Source organism: Pseudophryne corroboree, chromosome 10, assembly GCF_028390025.1.
Source record: "Pseudophryne corroboree isolate aPseCor3 chromosome 10, aPseCor3.hap2, whole genome shotgun sequence".
Classification (NCBI taxonomy): Eukaryota; Metazoa; Chordata; class Amphibia; order Anura; family Myobatrachidae; genus Pseudophryne; species Pseudophryne corroboree.
The window spans coordinates 86754270-86769912 of NC_086453.1; the positions used below are offsets into that span (position 1 = coordinate 86754270).

At 46.6% G+C, this 15643-nt stretch overlaps 1 protein-coding gene across 4 annotated transcripts in view; it reads right to left on the reverse strand.

The window, feature by feature from the left end:
• Nucleotides 1-2709: 2709 nt before the first annotated feature.
• The window catches only part of RCN3 (reticulocalbin 3), a 31469-nt gene continuing 18535 nt past the window's right edge, over nt 2710-15643 (reverse strand). For all 4 annotated transcript variants that reach the window (XM_063942578.1, XM_063942577.1, XM_063942575.1 and 1 more), the window contains one exon: nt 2710-4296. In XM_063942578.1, coding sequence (XP_063798648.1) covers nt 4189-4296 — 108 coding nt within the window. In that variant the 3' untranslated portion in view covers nt 2710-4188. The remainder of the gene's footprint in view (nt 4297-15643) is intronic.

Below are 15643 nucleotides of genomic sequence, written 5' to 3' on the forward strand. Positions count from 1 at the left end.
ACTACAAGTCTCAGCATGATATCACCTCTTATTATGTTTGAAATTAGGGTATGCAGGCTAATGTCATCCCCTCAGTTTACGGAGCTGACCTACGGAAGGTAGGTTTGCAAGGGCGGGAGGTCTGCATGGTCACACACAGACCCTCCCAGAAAACGAGGGCCTTCTCCCATCAATCAGGCAGCAGCAGATGGAAACTACAGGCGACATTGCAAGGCCTGTTCTGTGCAACCGCAGGTTGCCGATAATCGGGAATCTGCAAGCAGCGAGTCTCCTGAATCAATACCTAAGTGCGAACAGTTGGGATAGAATTGAGATTCCGTATATAACAGATTTTACGTCTGAGTCTGATATGTCTTACGTAGTCTTTTACTTGGAGTCCAGAAGATGGCACTGCTAAGATAAATATTAGACCTCTGACTGCTAACAGCAGTGTAAAGCGCCCTACACACTGGGCGATGGTGACAGCCGATATGAACGATATCGCTCAGAAATTAGCAATATATCGTTCATATCGTTTAGTGCGTCCCCGCGGTCGTTCATCATTGGCTTCCCGTCGCCTTGCAATGCAAAACAATCATCATTCAGATTGTTCATCGTCCAAATTGCTGCCGTCGCCCAGTGTGTAGGGCGCTTTAGTCAGAGGTCTTGCTGAACTGGTAAGCGGTGTAGGCAGACTTCATTACAGGCCTGCAGAATGTTCATTGTTTAATTAGGAGATTTTGTTCATAATATTGTAGTGGTAGAATAAAATGTTTACACTGACTTCCAATAGTCAATTTGTCTGTCAAGCAAAAAGTTCACATCCCTTCCCTTTGTTTAGCTTCTCAAAGATACACCCTCTGACCACTTTATTAGTGACAATCTTACACATGCTCATTAAAGAAAATATCTAGTCAGGCCATCATGTGGCAGCAGCTCAATGCATAAAAGTAATGCAGACATGGTCAAGAGGTTCAGTTGTTGTTCAGACCAAGCACCAAGTGATGTGATCTAAGTGACTTGGACCATAGAATGAATGTTGAGGTTAGTTGCTATGTATTGAGTATCTCAGACACAGCTGATCCCTTGCACAACAGGCTCTGTAATATACAGAGAATGGTGTGCAAAGCGAAAAACCTTCAATGATCAGCAGTTCTGTGCCCAAAAATGCCTGCTTAATGAGAAGTCATTAGAGAACGGCCAGACTGGTTGAAATGGGCAGTAACTACAAAAAATAAAATAAAAAATCCCATGCATTTCAACAGTAGTATTCAGAAGAACATTTCTGAAGGCAATGCATGTTGAACCTTGAAGTTGATGGACTACAGCAGCAGCAGACCACACCGGGTTCCACTCCTACTTACGGGAAATGGAGGCTACAGTGGACAGTGGTTCACTAGCCCGGACAGGTGAAGATCGGAAAAACGTTGCGTGGTCAGACATATCTGGACATCTGCTGTGATATGCAGATGGTATGGTCAGAATTTGTTGTAAACAACAAGAATCCGTGGATCCATCCTGCCTAGTGCCATTAGCCCTGGCTGGTGTTTTTTGAAAAATAAAAAAGTTATACTACAGGTTGAGTATCCCTTATCCAAAATGCTTGGGACCAGAGGTATTTTGGATATCGGATTTTTCCGTATTTTGGAATAATTGCATACTATAATGAGATATCATGTTTATGGGACCTAAATCTAAGCACAGAATGCATGTATGTTTCATATAAACCTTATACACACAGCCTGAAGGTCATTTTCGCCAATATTTTTTATAACTTTGTGCATTAAAAAAAGTGTGTCTACATCCACACAATTCATTTATGTTCCATATACACCTTATATACACAGCCTGAAGGTCATTTAATACAATATTTTTAATAACTGTGTATTAAACAAAGTTTGTGAACATTGAGCCATCAAAAAACAAAGGTTTCACTATCTCACTCTCACTCAAAAAAGTCCGTATTTCGGAATATTACATATTGCGGAATATTTGGATATGGGATACTCAACCTGTATTACAATCAGCATTGTGACAGTCATATAAAGATTTACATTTTCGCAAGGCTTAGGGTTGCCGCTAGGGACAGAAGGACAGGACAAATACCATGTTGATGTTCCAACAATGTTGACATAACGTGTCGACATGCCCAACATATTTAATGTTAATAATACGACCATGTTGACAATTGTGAATTTTGAGCATATATTCCTAACTTAAATTGAATTCCACCCGTACACAAACTCTCTATTTAGAAGTAAAGGCGGCTTCCAAGTGCTTGATGTTTTAATGGGGAGGAATTAAATGGTTTGCACCAGCGGCTGTCCGTGCTGAGCGCTTGATGGAGCAATTCAATTGTTGCTCCGTTCGGGTGCGAACAGCAGCTGGTGCCAGCATTTCTACTCGCAGCCTCCTGTGGTGGCTAGTAGAAATGTGCGAAAACCAACCAGTCTGGGCACCCAAATGGCACTTTTCACGTTACGCCCAGACCTTTAGTCGGGTTTAGCCATTTTACAAGGCTAAACTCGGCATTTCAAGGCGTGATCAGTGCGATAAAACAATGAGCGCCCAAACAACTGCATATCACCCCGTCTAAAGTGACAGACGATATGCAATTTTGGAGCGCCCATTGAACAATTGAATTGCCCCCAATGCATGATATTGGCGCTATTCAATGCCCCTCTGTATGAGCCCTGTCTGTGTCTTGCCCACGTATACAGATGCAAAGTATTTCAAAAGCAATTTATTTTACTTTATTAAACCATACATATTTAAGGAACTTTAACAGAAATGTTTTATCTGAGCATAATATGTGGAGCACCCAGCTGTGCGTTCATTCGGGATGCAGACATTAAATACATCCCAAGGATGTCCAGGAGATAACAGATACTGGCTAGGCACATCACTCCTAATTGCTACCCATTCAGGCCACAGAGCTAGTGGCAGGTAGTCTGTCTGTGCATCCATGACAGATTACATACAGTGGTGCATAAGGGTGGAGGGTGAGTGGTTTACATGGGTCTGTGAGTGATGGGTGACCCTGCACCCAGGATAGAGACTGTATTATCGGCTGTCGGCAGCGGCGTTATCCCAGCAATGTCATATGTAGAGTGCCGGCTCAAAAGCTATCACGTGCTCTGGCACTCTGAGTCTGTGCTATCTTCTGCGCAGGTGCCAGGCTTCAGAAGACATTGCCGGAAATTACGGTGTTTGCAGCAGCCAAATAATATGGGGGGGAGGGGGGGACATTTGCACACAGGTCCCCCCCTTGTTAAAGCACGCCTGGTTATAGGGGAGATGTATCAATGTTTCTAAATATGACTGGAAGAAACTGCCCATAGCAACTAATCAGATTTACTTTTATAGATTGTTCTACTAGATAAAAAAAATTGCTATGGGCAACTTCACCTGTCCTGGTTTGATACATCTCCCCCTAGTGTACAGGCAGACTGTGCGTGTGTTCTCTAGTGTGTTGCTGGAACTGACAGCAATTTGGAGTGTATGTATTGTATTAGGCTTGAGAAACCTGAAAGGAACTCTGAGCACCAGTGTGTATAAGAACCCTACAGACCCTCTATCAATATTTATAGGCACATTTCTGCCATGACAAAAAGAAACCTTAACATTGTTCAGATGGCTCTATATATATTTTACACATGCTATGAAAAACAATCAGATCATACTTGTAATGTAACATGTTTTTTTCTTTGTGTCCAGAGACACGACAAACCTCAGCAAGTAATACAAATCTATCGGAACACAAAGAACTTCCATAGGGACTAGGCTAGTGTGTGCGGCCTCCATATTTAGGTTGTATTTTAAAGATTACACACTGATCATTTACTTAAATGCACAGGACAGCTTCTGGGGTAATGGTTTAGAGTAGATGGCAAAAATAGAAACAAAAAAAACAGACAATGGGCACAAGTTAAAAAACAAGAGTAAGGGTTCTTTAACTCTCCCGGTCGCCATCTTCACGAACTCACATCCATAACGCTTGCAGACATTGGCCGGCCTCCTGAGCACCAAATAAGTCCTTTTGACACTGGTTAATAAAAAAACAAGGAAAAAAAAAAAAACACTCCAAGTAAAAATACACAGCTTCAGTTCCTCTCCCGGGGTCATCATTGCCACAACTGGAATCAAATTCTAAGGCACCAGCAATGTGCTGAGGCGATATAGGCTCGGCCAGGGGCACGCAGGCAAGTTTCAAAATTCGTCATGCCGCCTCGTCAAGTCTTCACCGTAGTTTGTTGCTTGGCTGCCGACAAACATATTCCAGTTCTCCAAGATTTCGCTCTTCGTTAGTTTATCGTCCTGAGGAGAAACAGTAATTTATACAAATTACTTCCATGTAAAATATATAGTGAAACATTTTCTTACTGAAGTGTTCATGCTTTTTAAAACTAAACATAGTGTATTAGCATTCCTTGTCATTTGACACCAGACCACACTCACCCATTCATATTTCATTTTAGCTCGACAATACTACAGAATAGAAAATAGGGCCAGATCTCTCATGCTGCAGACATATATTGCCATGTTCTTCACAAACATTAAAACAAATATAAGCCCTACTTATAATTTCATAAGCAGGGGTCCTGTATTGCAACATTGCCCCCTTTCAGTGAAGAAAGCCGCCCGACCCCACCATTTCATACATTGGTAGGAGATTGGGGCGGCATCCTCGGCTACTCAGAGGGAGTGTGATGCTACTCTGAGAAATGATACCAAACCACCACACGTGTCACTCATTCAGCAGATCAGGCATTCCCTAACAACTGGCAGGGACCCTATGCAACCTTCTAGGTTCACATAATGGCAGCACTGCCACTGCCAACAGCCTCCCTGAAGCATCACACGTTCACCAGCTTTAAAGAATCTGAAGAGGATGAGAGCGCTGGGATTATACAACAGGAAGTGCATTGTGATAGGTGTTTGGGATTGTGGGTACAGTGTGCAGGGCCCAAACTATTGGCAGCTATCTGTGCCCTGGAGCTCCGGGCAGAACTGCAATTGGCTAAAGGTCACAGACTGGAACTGACCATCCAGACAATGTGAATGGTAAAAATAAGATTTTACTCACCGGTAAATCTATTTCTCGTAGTCCGTAGTGGATGCTGGGAACTCCGAAAGGACCATGGGGAATAGCGGCTCCGCAGGAGACTGGGCACAATTAAAGAAAGCTTTAGGTCACCTGGTGTGCACTGGCTCCTCCCACTATGACCCTCCTGCAAGCCTCAGTTAGGACACTGTGCCCGGACGAGCTGACATAATAAGGAAGGATTTTGAATCCCGGGTAAGACTCATACCAGCCACACCAATCACACTGTATAACTCGTGATACAATACCCAGTTTAACAGTATGAAAACAACTGAGCCTCTCAACAGATGGCTCAACAATAACCCTTTAGTTAGGCAATAACTATATACAAGTATTGCAGACAATCCGCACTTGGGACGGGCGCCCAGCATCCACTACGGACTACGAGAAATAGATTTACCGGTGAGTAAAATCTTATTTTCTCTGACGTCCTAGTGGATGCTGGGAACTCCGAAAGGACCATGGGGATTATACCAAAGCTCCCAAACGGGCGGGAGAGTGCGGATGACTCTGCAGCACCGAATGAGAGAACTCAAGGTCCTCCTCAGCCAGGGTATCAAATTTGTAGAATTTTGCAAACGTGTTTGCCCCTGACCAAGTAGCAGCTCGGCAAAGTTGTAAAGCCGAGACCCCTCGGGCAGCCGCCCAAGATGAGCCCACCTTCCTTGTGGAATGGGCTTTTACTGATTTAGGATGCGGCAGTCCAGCCGCAGAATGCGCCAGCTGAATTGTGCTACAAATCCAGCGAGCAATAGTCTGCTTAGAAGCAGGATCACCCAGCTTGTTGGGTGCATACAGGATAAATAGCGAGTCAGTTTTCCTGACTCTAGCCGTCCTGGAAACATAAATTTTCAAGGCCCTGACTACGTCCAGTAACTTGGAATCCTCCAAGTCCCAAGTAGCCGCAGGCACCACAATAGGTTGGTTCAAGTGAAAAGCTGATACCACCTTAGGGAGAAACTGGGGACGAGTCCTCAATTCTGCCCTATCCATATGGAAAATCAGATAAGGGCTTTTACATGACAAAGCCGCCAATTCTGACACACGCCTGGCTGAAGCCAAGGCCAATAACATGACCACTTTTCACGTGAGATATTTTAGATCCACGGTTTTAAGTGGCTCAAACCAATGTGATTTTAAGAAACTCAACACCACGTTGAGATCCCAAGGTGCCACTGGAGGCACAAAAGGGGCTGAATATGCAGCACTCCCTTAACAAACTTCTGAACTTCAGGTAGTGAAGCTAGTTCTTTCTGGAAGAAAATCGACAGAGCCGAGATCTGTACCTTAATGGAGCCTAATTTCAGGCCCATAGTCACTCCTGCTTGTAGGAAATGCAGAAATCGACCCAGTTGAAATTCCTCTGTTGGGGCCTTTTTGGCCTCACACCAAGCAACATACATCCGCCATATGCGGTGATAATGCTTTGCAGTTACATCTTTCCTGGCTTTAATCAGCGTAGGAATGACTTCCTCCGGAATGCCCTTTTCCTTCAGGATCCGGCGTTCAACCGCCATGCCGTCAAACGCAGCCGCGGTAAGTCTTGGAACAGACAGGGCCCCTGCTGCAGCAGGTCCTGTCTGAGCGGCAGAGGCCATGTGTCCTCTGAGATCATCTCTTGAAGTTCCGGGTACCACGCTCGTCTTGGCCAATCCGGAACCACGAGTATTGTTCTTACTCCTCGTTTTCTTATTATTCTCAGTACCCTTGGTATGAGAGGCAGAGGAGGGAACACATAAACTGACTGGTACACCCACGGTGTTACTAGAGCGTCCACAGCTATCGCCTGAGGGTCCCTTGACCTGGCGCAATATTTTTTGTTTAGGCGGGACGCCATCATGTCCACCTGTGGCCTTTCCCAACGGTTTACCAACAGTTGGAAGACTTCTGGATGAAGTCCCCACTCTCCCGGGTGTAGGTCATGTCCGCTGAGGAAGTCTGCTTCCCAGTTGTCCACTCCCGGAATGAACACTGCTGACAGTGCTAAGACGTGATTTTCCGCCCATCGGAGAATCCTTGTGGCTTCTGCCATCACCATCCTGCTTCTTGTGCCGCCCTGTCGGTTTACATGGGCGACTGCCGTGATGTTGTCTGATTGGATCAGTACCCGCTGGTTTTGAAGCAGAGGCCTTGCCAGACTTAGGGCATTGTAAATGGCCCTCAGTTCCAGAATATTTATGTGTAGGGACGACTCCTGTCCAAGAGGTCCCACTGAAAGGTTCTTGCATGGAACCTGCCGAATGGAATTTTGCTTCGTAAGAAGCTACCATTTTTCCCAGGACTCGTGTGCAGTGATGCACCGATACCTGTTTTGGTTTCAGGAGGTCTCTGACTAGAGATGACAGCTCCTTGGCTTTCTCCTGCGGGAGAAACACTTTTCTGTTCTGTGTCCAGAACCATCCCCAGGAACAGTAGGCGTGTGGTAGGAACCAGCTGTGACTTTGGAATGTATAGAATCCATCCGTGCTGTTGTAGCACTTCCCGAGATAGTGCTACTCCGACCAACAACTGCTCCTTGGACCTCGTCTTTATAAGGAGATCGTCCAAGTACGGGATAATTAAAACTTCCTTTCTCGAAGGAGTATAATCATTTCTGCCATTACCTTGGTAAAGACCCTCGGTGCCGTGGACAGTCCAAACGGCAGTGTTTGGAATTGGTAATGGCAATCCTGTACCACAAATCTGAGGTACTCCTGGTGAGGATGGTAAATGGGGACATGTAGGTAAGCCTCCTTGATGTCCAGGGATACCATGTAATCCCCCTCCTCCAGGCTTGCAATAACCGCCCTGAGCGATTCCATCTTGAACTTGAATTTTTTTATGTATGTGTTCAAGGATTTCAAATATAAAATGGGTCTCACCGAACCGTCCGGTTTCGGTACCACAAACAGTGTGGAATAGTAACCCCGTCCTTGTTGAAGTAGGGGCACCTTGACTATCACCTGCTGGGAATACAGCTTGTGAATTGCCTTTAGCACAGTCTCCCTGCCTGAGGGAGTTGTCGGCAAGGCAGATTTGAGGAAACGGCGGGGGGGAGACGCCTCGAATTCCAGCTTGTACCCCTGAAATACTACTTGAAGGATCTAGGGATCCACCTGTGAGCGAGCCCACTGATCGCTGAAATTTTTGAGGCGGCCCCCCACCGTACCTGGCTACGCCTGTGGAGCCCCCGCGTCATGCGGTGGACTCAGAGGAAGCGGGGGAAGAATTTTGATTCTGGGAACTGGCTGACTGGTGCAGCTTTTTCCCTCTTCCCTCGTTTTACACGCTTGCATTTCTGAAGCCGAAAGGACTGTACCTGATAATACAGTGCTTTCTGAGGCTGTGAGGAAACCTGAGGTAAAATTTTTTCTTCCCAGCTGTTGCTGTGGATAAGAGGTCCCAGAGACCAACCCCAAACAATTCCTCACCCTTATAAGGCTCTATGTGCCTTTTAAAGTCAGCATCACCTGTCCAGTGTCGGGTCTCTAATAACCTCCTGACCGAATGGACATTGCATTAATTCTGGATGCCAGCCGGCAAAATATCCCTCTGTGCATCCCTCATATATAAGACGACGTCTTATGTTCGCAAACTAGTATCCCTGTTTGACAGGGTTACAGACCACGCTGCAGCAGCACTATCTGCAGGTCTCAGTTTAGTACCTGAGTGTGTAAATACAGACTTCAGGATAGCCTCCTGCTTTTTATCAGCAGGTACCTTCAAGTGGCCGTATCCTAAGACGGCAGTGCCACCTTTTTTGACAAACGTGTGAGCGCCTTATCCACCCTAGGGGATATCTCCCAGCGTAACTTATCCTCTGGCGGGAAAGGGTACGCCATCAGTAACTTTTTAGAAAATACCAGTTTCTTATCGGGGGAACCCACGCTTTTTCACACTTCATTCACTCATTTGATGGGGGAACAAAACACTGCCTGCTTTTTCTCCCCAAACATAAAACCCTTTTTTAGTGGTACTTGGGTTAATGTCAGAAATGCGTAACACATTTTTTATTTGCCGGGATCATGTAACGGATGTTCCTAGTGGATTGTGTATATGTCTCAACCTCGTCGACACTGGAGTCAGACTCCGTGTCGACATCTGTGTCTGCCATCTGAGGGAGCGGGCGTTTTTGAGCCCCTGATGGCCTTTGAGACGCCTGGGCAGGCGCGGGCAGAGAAGCCGGCTGTCCCATAGCTGTTACGTCATCCAGCCTTTTATGTAAGGAGTTGACACTGTCGGTTTATACCTTCCACCTATCCATCCACTCTGGTGTCGGCCCCCAGGGGGCGACATCACATTTATCGGCATCTGCTCTGCCATCACATAAGCCTCCTCATCAAACGTGTCGACACAGCCGTACCGACACACCGCACACACACAGGGAATGCTCTGACTGAGGACAGGACCCCACACAGCCCTTTGGGGAGACAGAGAGAGAGTATGCCAGCACACACCAGAGCGCTATATAATTTAGGGATTAACACTATACTGAGTGAATTTTTCCCAATAGCTGCTTGTATATACAATATTGCGCCTAAATTTAGTGCCCCCCCCTCTCTTTTTAACCCTTTGAGCCTGAAAACTACAGGGGAGAGCCTGGGGAGCTGTCTTCCAGTTGCACTGTGAAGAGAAAATGGCGCCAGTGTGCTGAGAGATAGCTCCGCCCCTTTTTCGCGGACTTTTCTCCCGCATTTTTATGGATTCTGGCAGGGGTATTTATCACATATATAGCCTCTGGGGCTATATATTGTGATATATATGCCAGCCAAGGTGTTTTTATTGCTGCTCAGGGCGCCCCCCCCCCCCAGCGCCCTGCACCCTCAGTGACCGGAGTGTGAAGTGTGCATGAGGAGCAATGGCGCACAGCTGCAGTGCTGTGCGCTACCTTGATGAAGGCTCAGGAGAGCCCCTAGTGTGCATCCAACCTCGGCCGGGCACAAAATCTAACTAAGGCTTGGAGGAGGGTCATAGTGGGAGGAGCCAGTTACGCTGGGAGAATCTCCCAGCGTAACTTATCCTCTAAGCTTTCTTTAATTGTGCCCAGTCTCCTGCGGAGCCGCTATTCCCCATGGTCCTTTCGGAGTTCCCAGCATCCACTAGGACGTCAGAGAAAGTGTAGTTACCACCTACACACAGTGCAGGCAGTTATTCCGTGATATGATCCATATATTACACGAGTGACCTCACTTACTGGGATATTCAATTACCCACACATACTGTCGGGTGATAAGTATCGCCGGAAGGGCTATCCAACTAGCCCTGATAACCCGGCGCGTGCCGCGGCTTATCAAGGATTTTGTTTCACCTGCCGCCGGCAGTCGAAGCAAAACAGGATGAAAACGGGACTAATTCACCCGAAAACTCACAGGTTTCACTGAACCGGTGTGTTTTCGGGTGAAAATGCACTTTTTAACGGTCGATCAAATTGAATATCCCGACCGCAAAACCCGAAGAAACATCAGGGGTTCTCTCCAGGTTAATTGAATAGCGGCCTTAGTGCGTTAGTGATGTCACCAGTTGCTAATGAATAGCTGAGCCTCTACACAGCCCACCTCACCATATGTAGGAGACCAGGTCAGACATACGTATAGTGGAATCAGACATTCTCCAACAGAACATATCACAGGATGGCTCCATGCAAATAAGGACACAGCTGTATAAATGTTTAGTAGAATGAGAGGGAAATGTGAGTGCTGTAAACATAATGTGTGAGCACAAGGAGACACACTGCTATACAACCAGTAGGACCAGCTATTAACCCCAGCACAGCATCCAGGATGAACAGATGATGGAGCAGCAGCACAGGAATGTAATAGGCAAGTGTAAGCCATTCAAATGTTAATTCTCTTCTAATATTTACTCTACATAAGAGCTTGGAATTCAATAACAACTATATGACACTGTAATGAACAGCAAGTCCTGCTGGCCGTTCTAGTTCCACACCAGCTGGAGAGCCACATATATTCCATATCTCCTCTACACTATGGTGCAATTACCACGCATCTATCCGTGCCAGTAAAAAAAGGATTTTCATTACCTACCGGTAAATCCTTTTCTCGTAGTCCGTACAGGATACTGGGGATCCATTTAGTACCATGGGGTATAGACGAGTCCACTAGGAGCCATGGGCACTTTAAGAATTTGATAGTGTGGGCTGGCTCCTCCCTCTATGTCCCTCCTACCAGACTCAGTCTAGGAAATTGTGCCCGAGGAGACGGGCATACTTTGAGAGAAGGATATAAAAAGGATAGTGGTGAGATTCCGAACCAGCACACACAAACAAGAGGAAAGGCAAAACAACAATACTTAACCAAGTAACAGTGTAGGACGAACGACGCACTGGGCGCCCAGTATCATCTACGGACTACGAGAAAAGGATTTACCGGTATGTAATTAAAAATAAGATTTTACTCACCGGTAAATCTATTTCTCGTAGTCCGTAGTGGATGCTGGGAACTCCGTAAGGACCATGGGGAATAGATGGGCTCCGCAGGAGACTGGGCACTCTAAAAGAAAGATTAGGTACTATCTGGTGTGCACTGGCTCCTCCCTCTATGCCCCTCCTCCAGACCTCAGTTAGGATACTGTGCCCGGAAGAGCTGACACAATAAGGAAGGATTTTGAATCCCAGGTAAGACTCATACCAGCCACACCAATCACACCGTATAACTCGTGATACTATACCCAGTTAACAGTATGAAATATAACTGAGCCTCTCAACAGAAGGCTCAACAATAACCCTTTAGTTAGGCAATAACTATATACAAGTATTGCAGACAATCCGCACTTGGGATGGGCGCCCAGCGTCCACTACGGACTACGAGAAATAGAATTACCGGTGAGTAAAATCTTATTTTCTCCGACGTCCTAGTGGATGCTGGGAACTCCGTAAGGACCATGGGGATTATACCAAAGCTCCCAAACGGGCGGGAGAGTGCGGATGACCCTGCAGCACCGAATGAGAGAACTGAAGGGCCTCCTCAGCCAGGGTATCAAATTTGTAGAATTTTGCAAACGTGTTTGCCCCTGACCAAGTCGCAGCTCGGCAAAGTTGTAAAGCCGAGACCCCTCGGGCAGCCGCCCAAGATGAGCCCACCTTCCTTGTGGAATGGGCTTTTACTGATTTAGGATGCGGCAATCCAGCCGCAGAATGCGCCAGCTGAATTTTGCTACAAATCCAGCGAGCAATAGTCTGCTTAGAAGCAGGAGCACTTATTTTGTTGGGTGCATACAGGATAAAAAGCGATACCACAAAGATCATCAGCCTTGATTCCCTTGGCGCTCAAGATTACAGTCCAAAGGTCCTCTGACTCACAATGGGAGTCATACGATCAGAAGCCTTTAAAAGACACAAAACAACACCTCATAGGGCAATATAGCCAATTCTTCTATATGAAAGAAATAGTGATAAGTGAGGACTCCTACCCCTTGGAGTGGTCTACTTTTGGGTAGACAATACCGCATGTGATATATCTAGTAATACGGCCCACACTGGAAACTCCACGTGTTCATCCTCCAAGAGAAGAGATAATCCCACAATAGTATAATACTGTTTTTAATAAAAATAAGCAATAAAAGACAATAACAGTGATGCTAGTGATGCTTCGATGCCCTGACGAAGATACAGGAAGTATCGAAACGCGTTGGCGGAAGGAGAAAGCAGTGGTCCTGACCCGAGCCTGGTGTTTGTTGAAGCTTGCAGGGACGCCTGGACTTTCCATTCTCATGCTCATTTGTCTGCCCTTATTGGAGTAGACCACTCACCGGGTGAGAGGCTAGCATCACTGTTATTGTCTTTTATTGCTTATTTTTATTAAAAACAGTATTATACTATTGTGGGATTATCTCTTCTCTTGGAGGATGAACACGTGGAGTTTCCAGTGTGGGCCGTATTACTAGATATATCACATGCGGTATTGTCTACCCAAAAGTAGACCACTCCAAGGGGTAGGAGTCCTCACTTATCACTATTTCTTTCATATAGAAGAATTGGCTATATTGCCCTATGAGGTGTTGTTTTGTGTCTTTTAAAGGCTTCTGATCGTATGACTCCCATTGTGAGTCAGAGGACCTTTGGACTGTAATCTTGAGCACCAAGGGAATCAAGGCTGATGATCTTTGTGGTATTGTATTGTGTTATGGGAGTGTAGGTGACGCTCCGCATCAGCCGATTCACATAGGCAGCTACTTGCGCACTGGTCAGGTTTTCAATTTTCTTTTTGCAGGATAAAAAGCGAGTCGGTTTTCCTGACTCCAGCCGTCCTGGAAACATAAATTTTCAAGGCCCTGACTACGTCCAGTAACTTGGAATCTTCCAAGTCCCTAGTAGCCGCAGGCACTCCAATAGGTTGGTTCAAGTGAAAAGCTGATACCACCTTAGGGAGAAAGTGGGGACGAGTCCTCAATTCTGCCCTATCCATATGGAAAATCAGATAAGGGCTTTTACATGACAAAGCCGCCAATTCTGACACCCGCCTGGCCGAAGCCAAGGCCAATAACATGACCACTTTCCACGTGAGATATTTCAGATCCACAGTTTTAAGTGGCTCAAACCAATGTGATTTCAGGAAACTCAACACCACGTTGAGATCCCAAGGTGCCACAGGAGGCACAAAAGGGGGCTGAATATGTAGCACTCCCTTTACAAAAGTCTGAACTTCAGGCAGTGAAGCCAGTTCTTTCTGGAAGAAAATCGACAGAGCCGAAATCTGGACCTTAATGGAACCCAATTTTAGGCCCATAGTCACTCCCAACTGTAGGAAGTGCAGAAAACGACCCAGCTGAAATTCCTCTGTAGGGGCCTTCCTGGCCTCACACCACGCAACATATTTTTGCCAAATACGGTGATAATGCTTTGCGGTTACTTCTTTCCTGGCTTTTATTAGCGTAGGAACGACTTCCTCCGGAATGCCCTTTTCCTTTAGGATCCGGAATTCAACCGCCATGCCGTCAAACGCAGCCGCGGTAAGTCTTGGAACAGACAGGGCCCCTGCTGTAGCAGATCCCGTCTGAGCGGTAGAGGCCATGGGTCCTCTGATATCATTTCTTGAAGTTCTGGGTACCAAGCTCTTCTTGGCCAATCCGGAACCACGAGTATCGTTCTTACTCCTCGCCTTCTTATTATTCTCAGTACCTTTGGTATGAGAGGCAGAGGAGGGAACACATAAACCGACTGGTACACCCACGGTGTCACTAGAGCGTCCACAGCTATCGCCTGAGGGTCCCTTGACCTGGCGCAATATCTCTTTAGCTTTTTGTTGAGGCGGAACGCCATCATGTCCACCTGTGGCCTTTCCCAACGGTTTACCAACAGTTGGAAGACTTCTGGATGAAGTCCCCACTCTCCCGGGTGTAGGTCGTGTCTGCTGAGGAAGTCTGCTTCCCAGTTGTCCACTCCCGGAATGAACACTGCTGACAGTGCTAAGACGTGATTTTCCGCCCATCGGAGAATCCTTGTGGCTTCTGCCATCGCCATCCTGCTTCTTGTGCCGCCCTGTCGGTTTACATGGGCGACTGCCGTGATGTTGTCTGATTGGATCAGTACCGGCTGGTTTTGAAGCAGGGGTCTTGCCTGACTTAGGGCATTGTAAATGGCCCTCAGTTCCAGAATATTTATGTGTAGGGACGACTCCTGACTTGACCAAAGTCCCTGGAAATTTCTTCCCTGTGTGACTGCCCCCCAGCCCCGAAGGCTGGCATCCGTGGTCACCAGGACCCAGTCCTGTATGCCGAATCTGCGGCCCTCTAGAAGATGAGCACTCTGCAGCCACCACAGTAGAGATAACCCTGTCTCCAAGGACCAGGGTATCAGCCGATGCATCTGAAGATGCGATCCCGACCACTTGTCCAAGAGGTCCCACTGAAAAGTTCTTGCATGGAACCTGCCGAATGGAATTGCTTCGTAAGAAGCTACCATTTTTCCCAGGACTCGTGTGCAGTGATGCACCGATACCTGTTTTGGTTTCAGGAGGTCTCTGACTAGAGATGACAGCTCCTTGGCTTTCTCCTGCGGGAGAAACACTTTTTTCTGTTCTGTGTCCAGAACCATCCCCAGGAACAGTAGGCGTGTGGTAGGAACCAGCTGTGACTTTGGAATGTTTAGAATCCATCCGTGCTGTTGTAGCACTTCCCGAGATAGTGCTACTCCGACCAACAACTGTTCCTTGGACCTCGCCTTTATAAGGAGATCGTCCAAGTACGGGATAATTAAAACTCCCTTTTTTCGAAGGAGTATCATCATTTCTGCCATTACCTTGGTAAAGACCCTCGGTGCCGTGGACAGTCCAAACGGCAGTGTTTGGAATTGGTAATGGCAATCCTGTACCACAAATCTGAGGTACTCCTGGCGAGGAAGGTAAATGGGGACATGTAGGTAAGCATCCTTGATGTCCAGGGATACCCTGTAATCCCCCTCCTCCAGGCTTGCAATAACCGCCCTGAGCGATTCCATCTTGAACTTGAATTTTTTTATGTATGTGTTCAAGGATTTCAAATATAAAATGGGTCTCACCGAACCGTCCGGTTTCGGTACCACAAACAGTGTGGAATAGTAACCCCGTCCTTGTTGAAGTAGGGGCA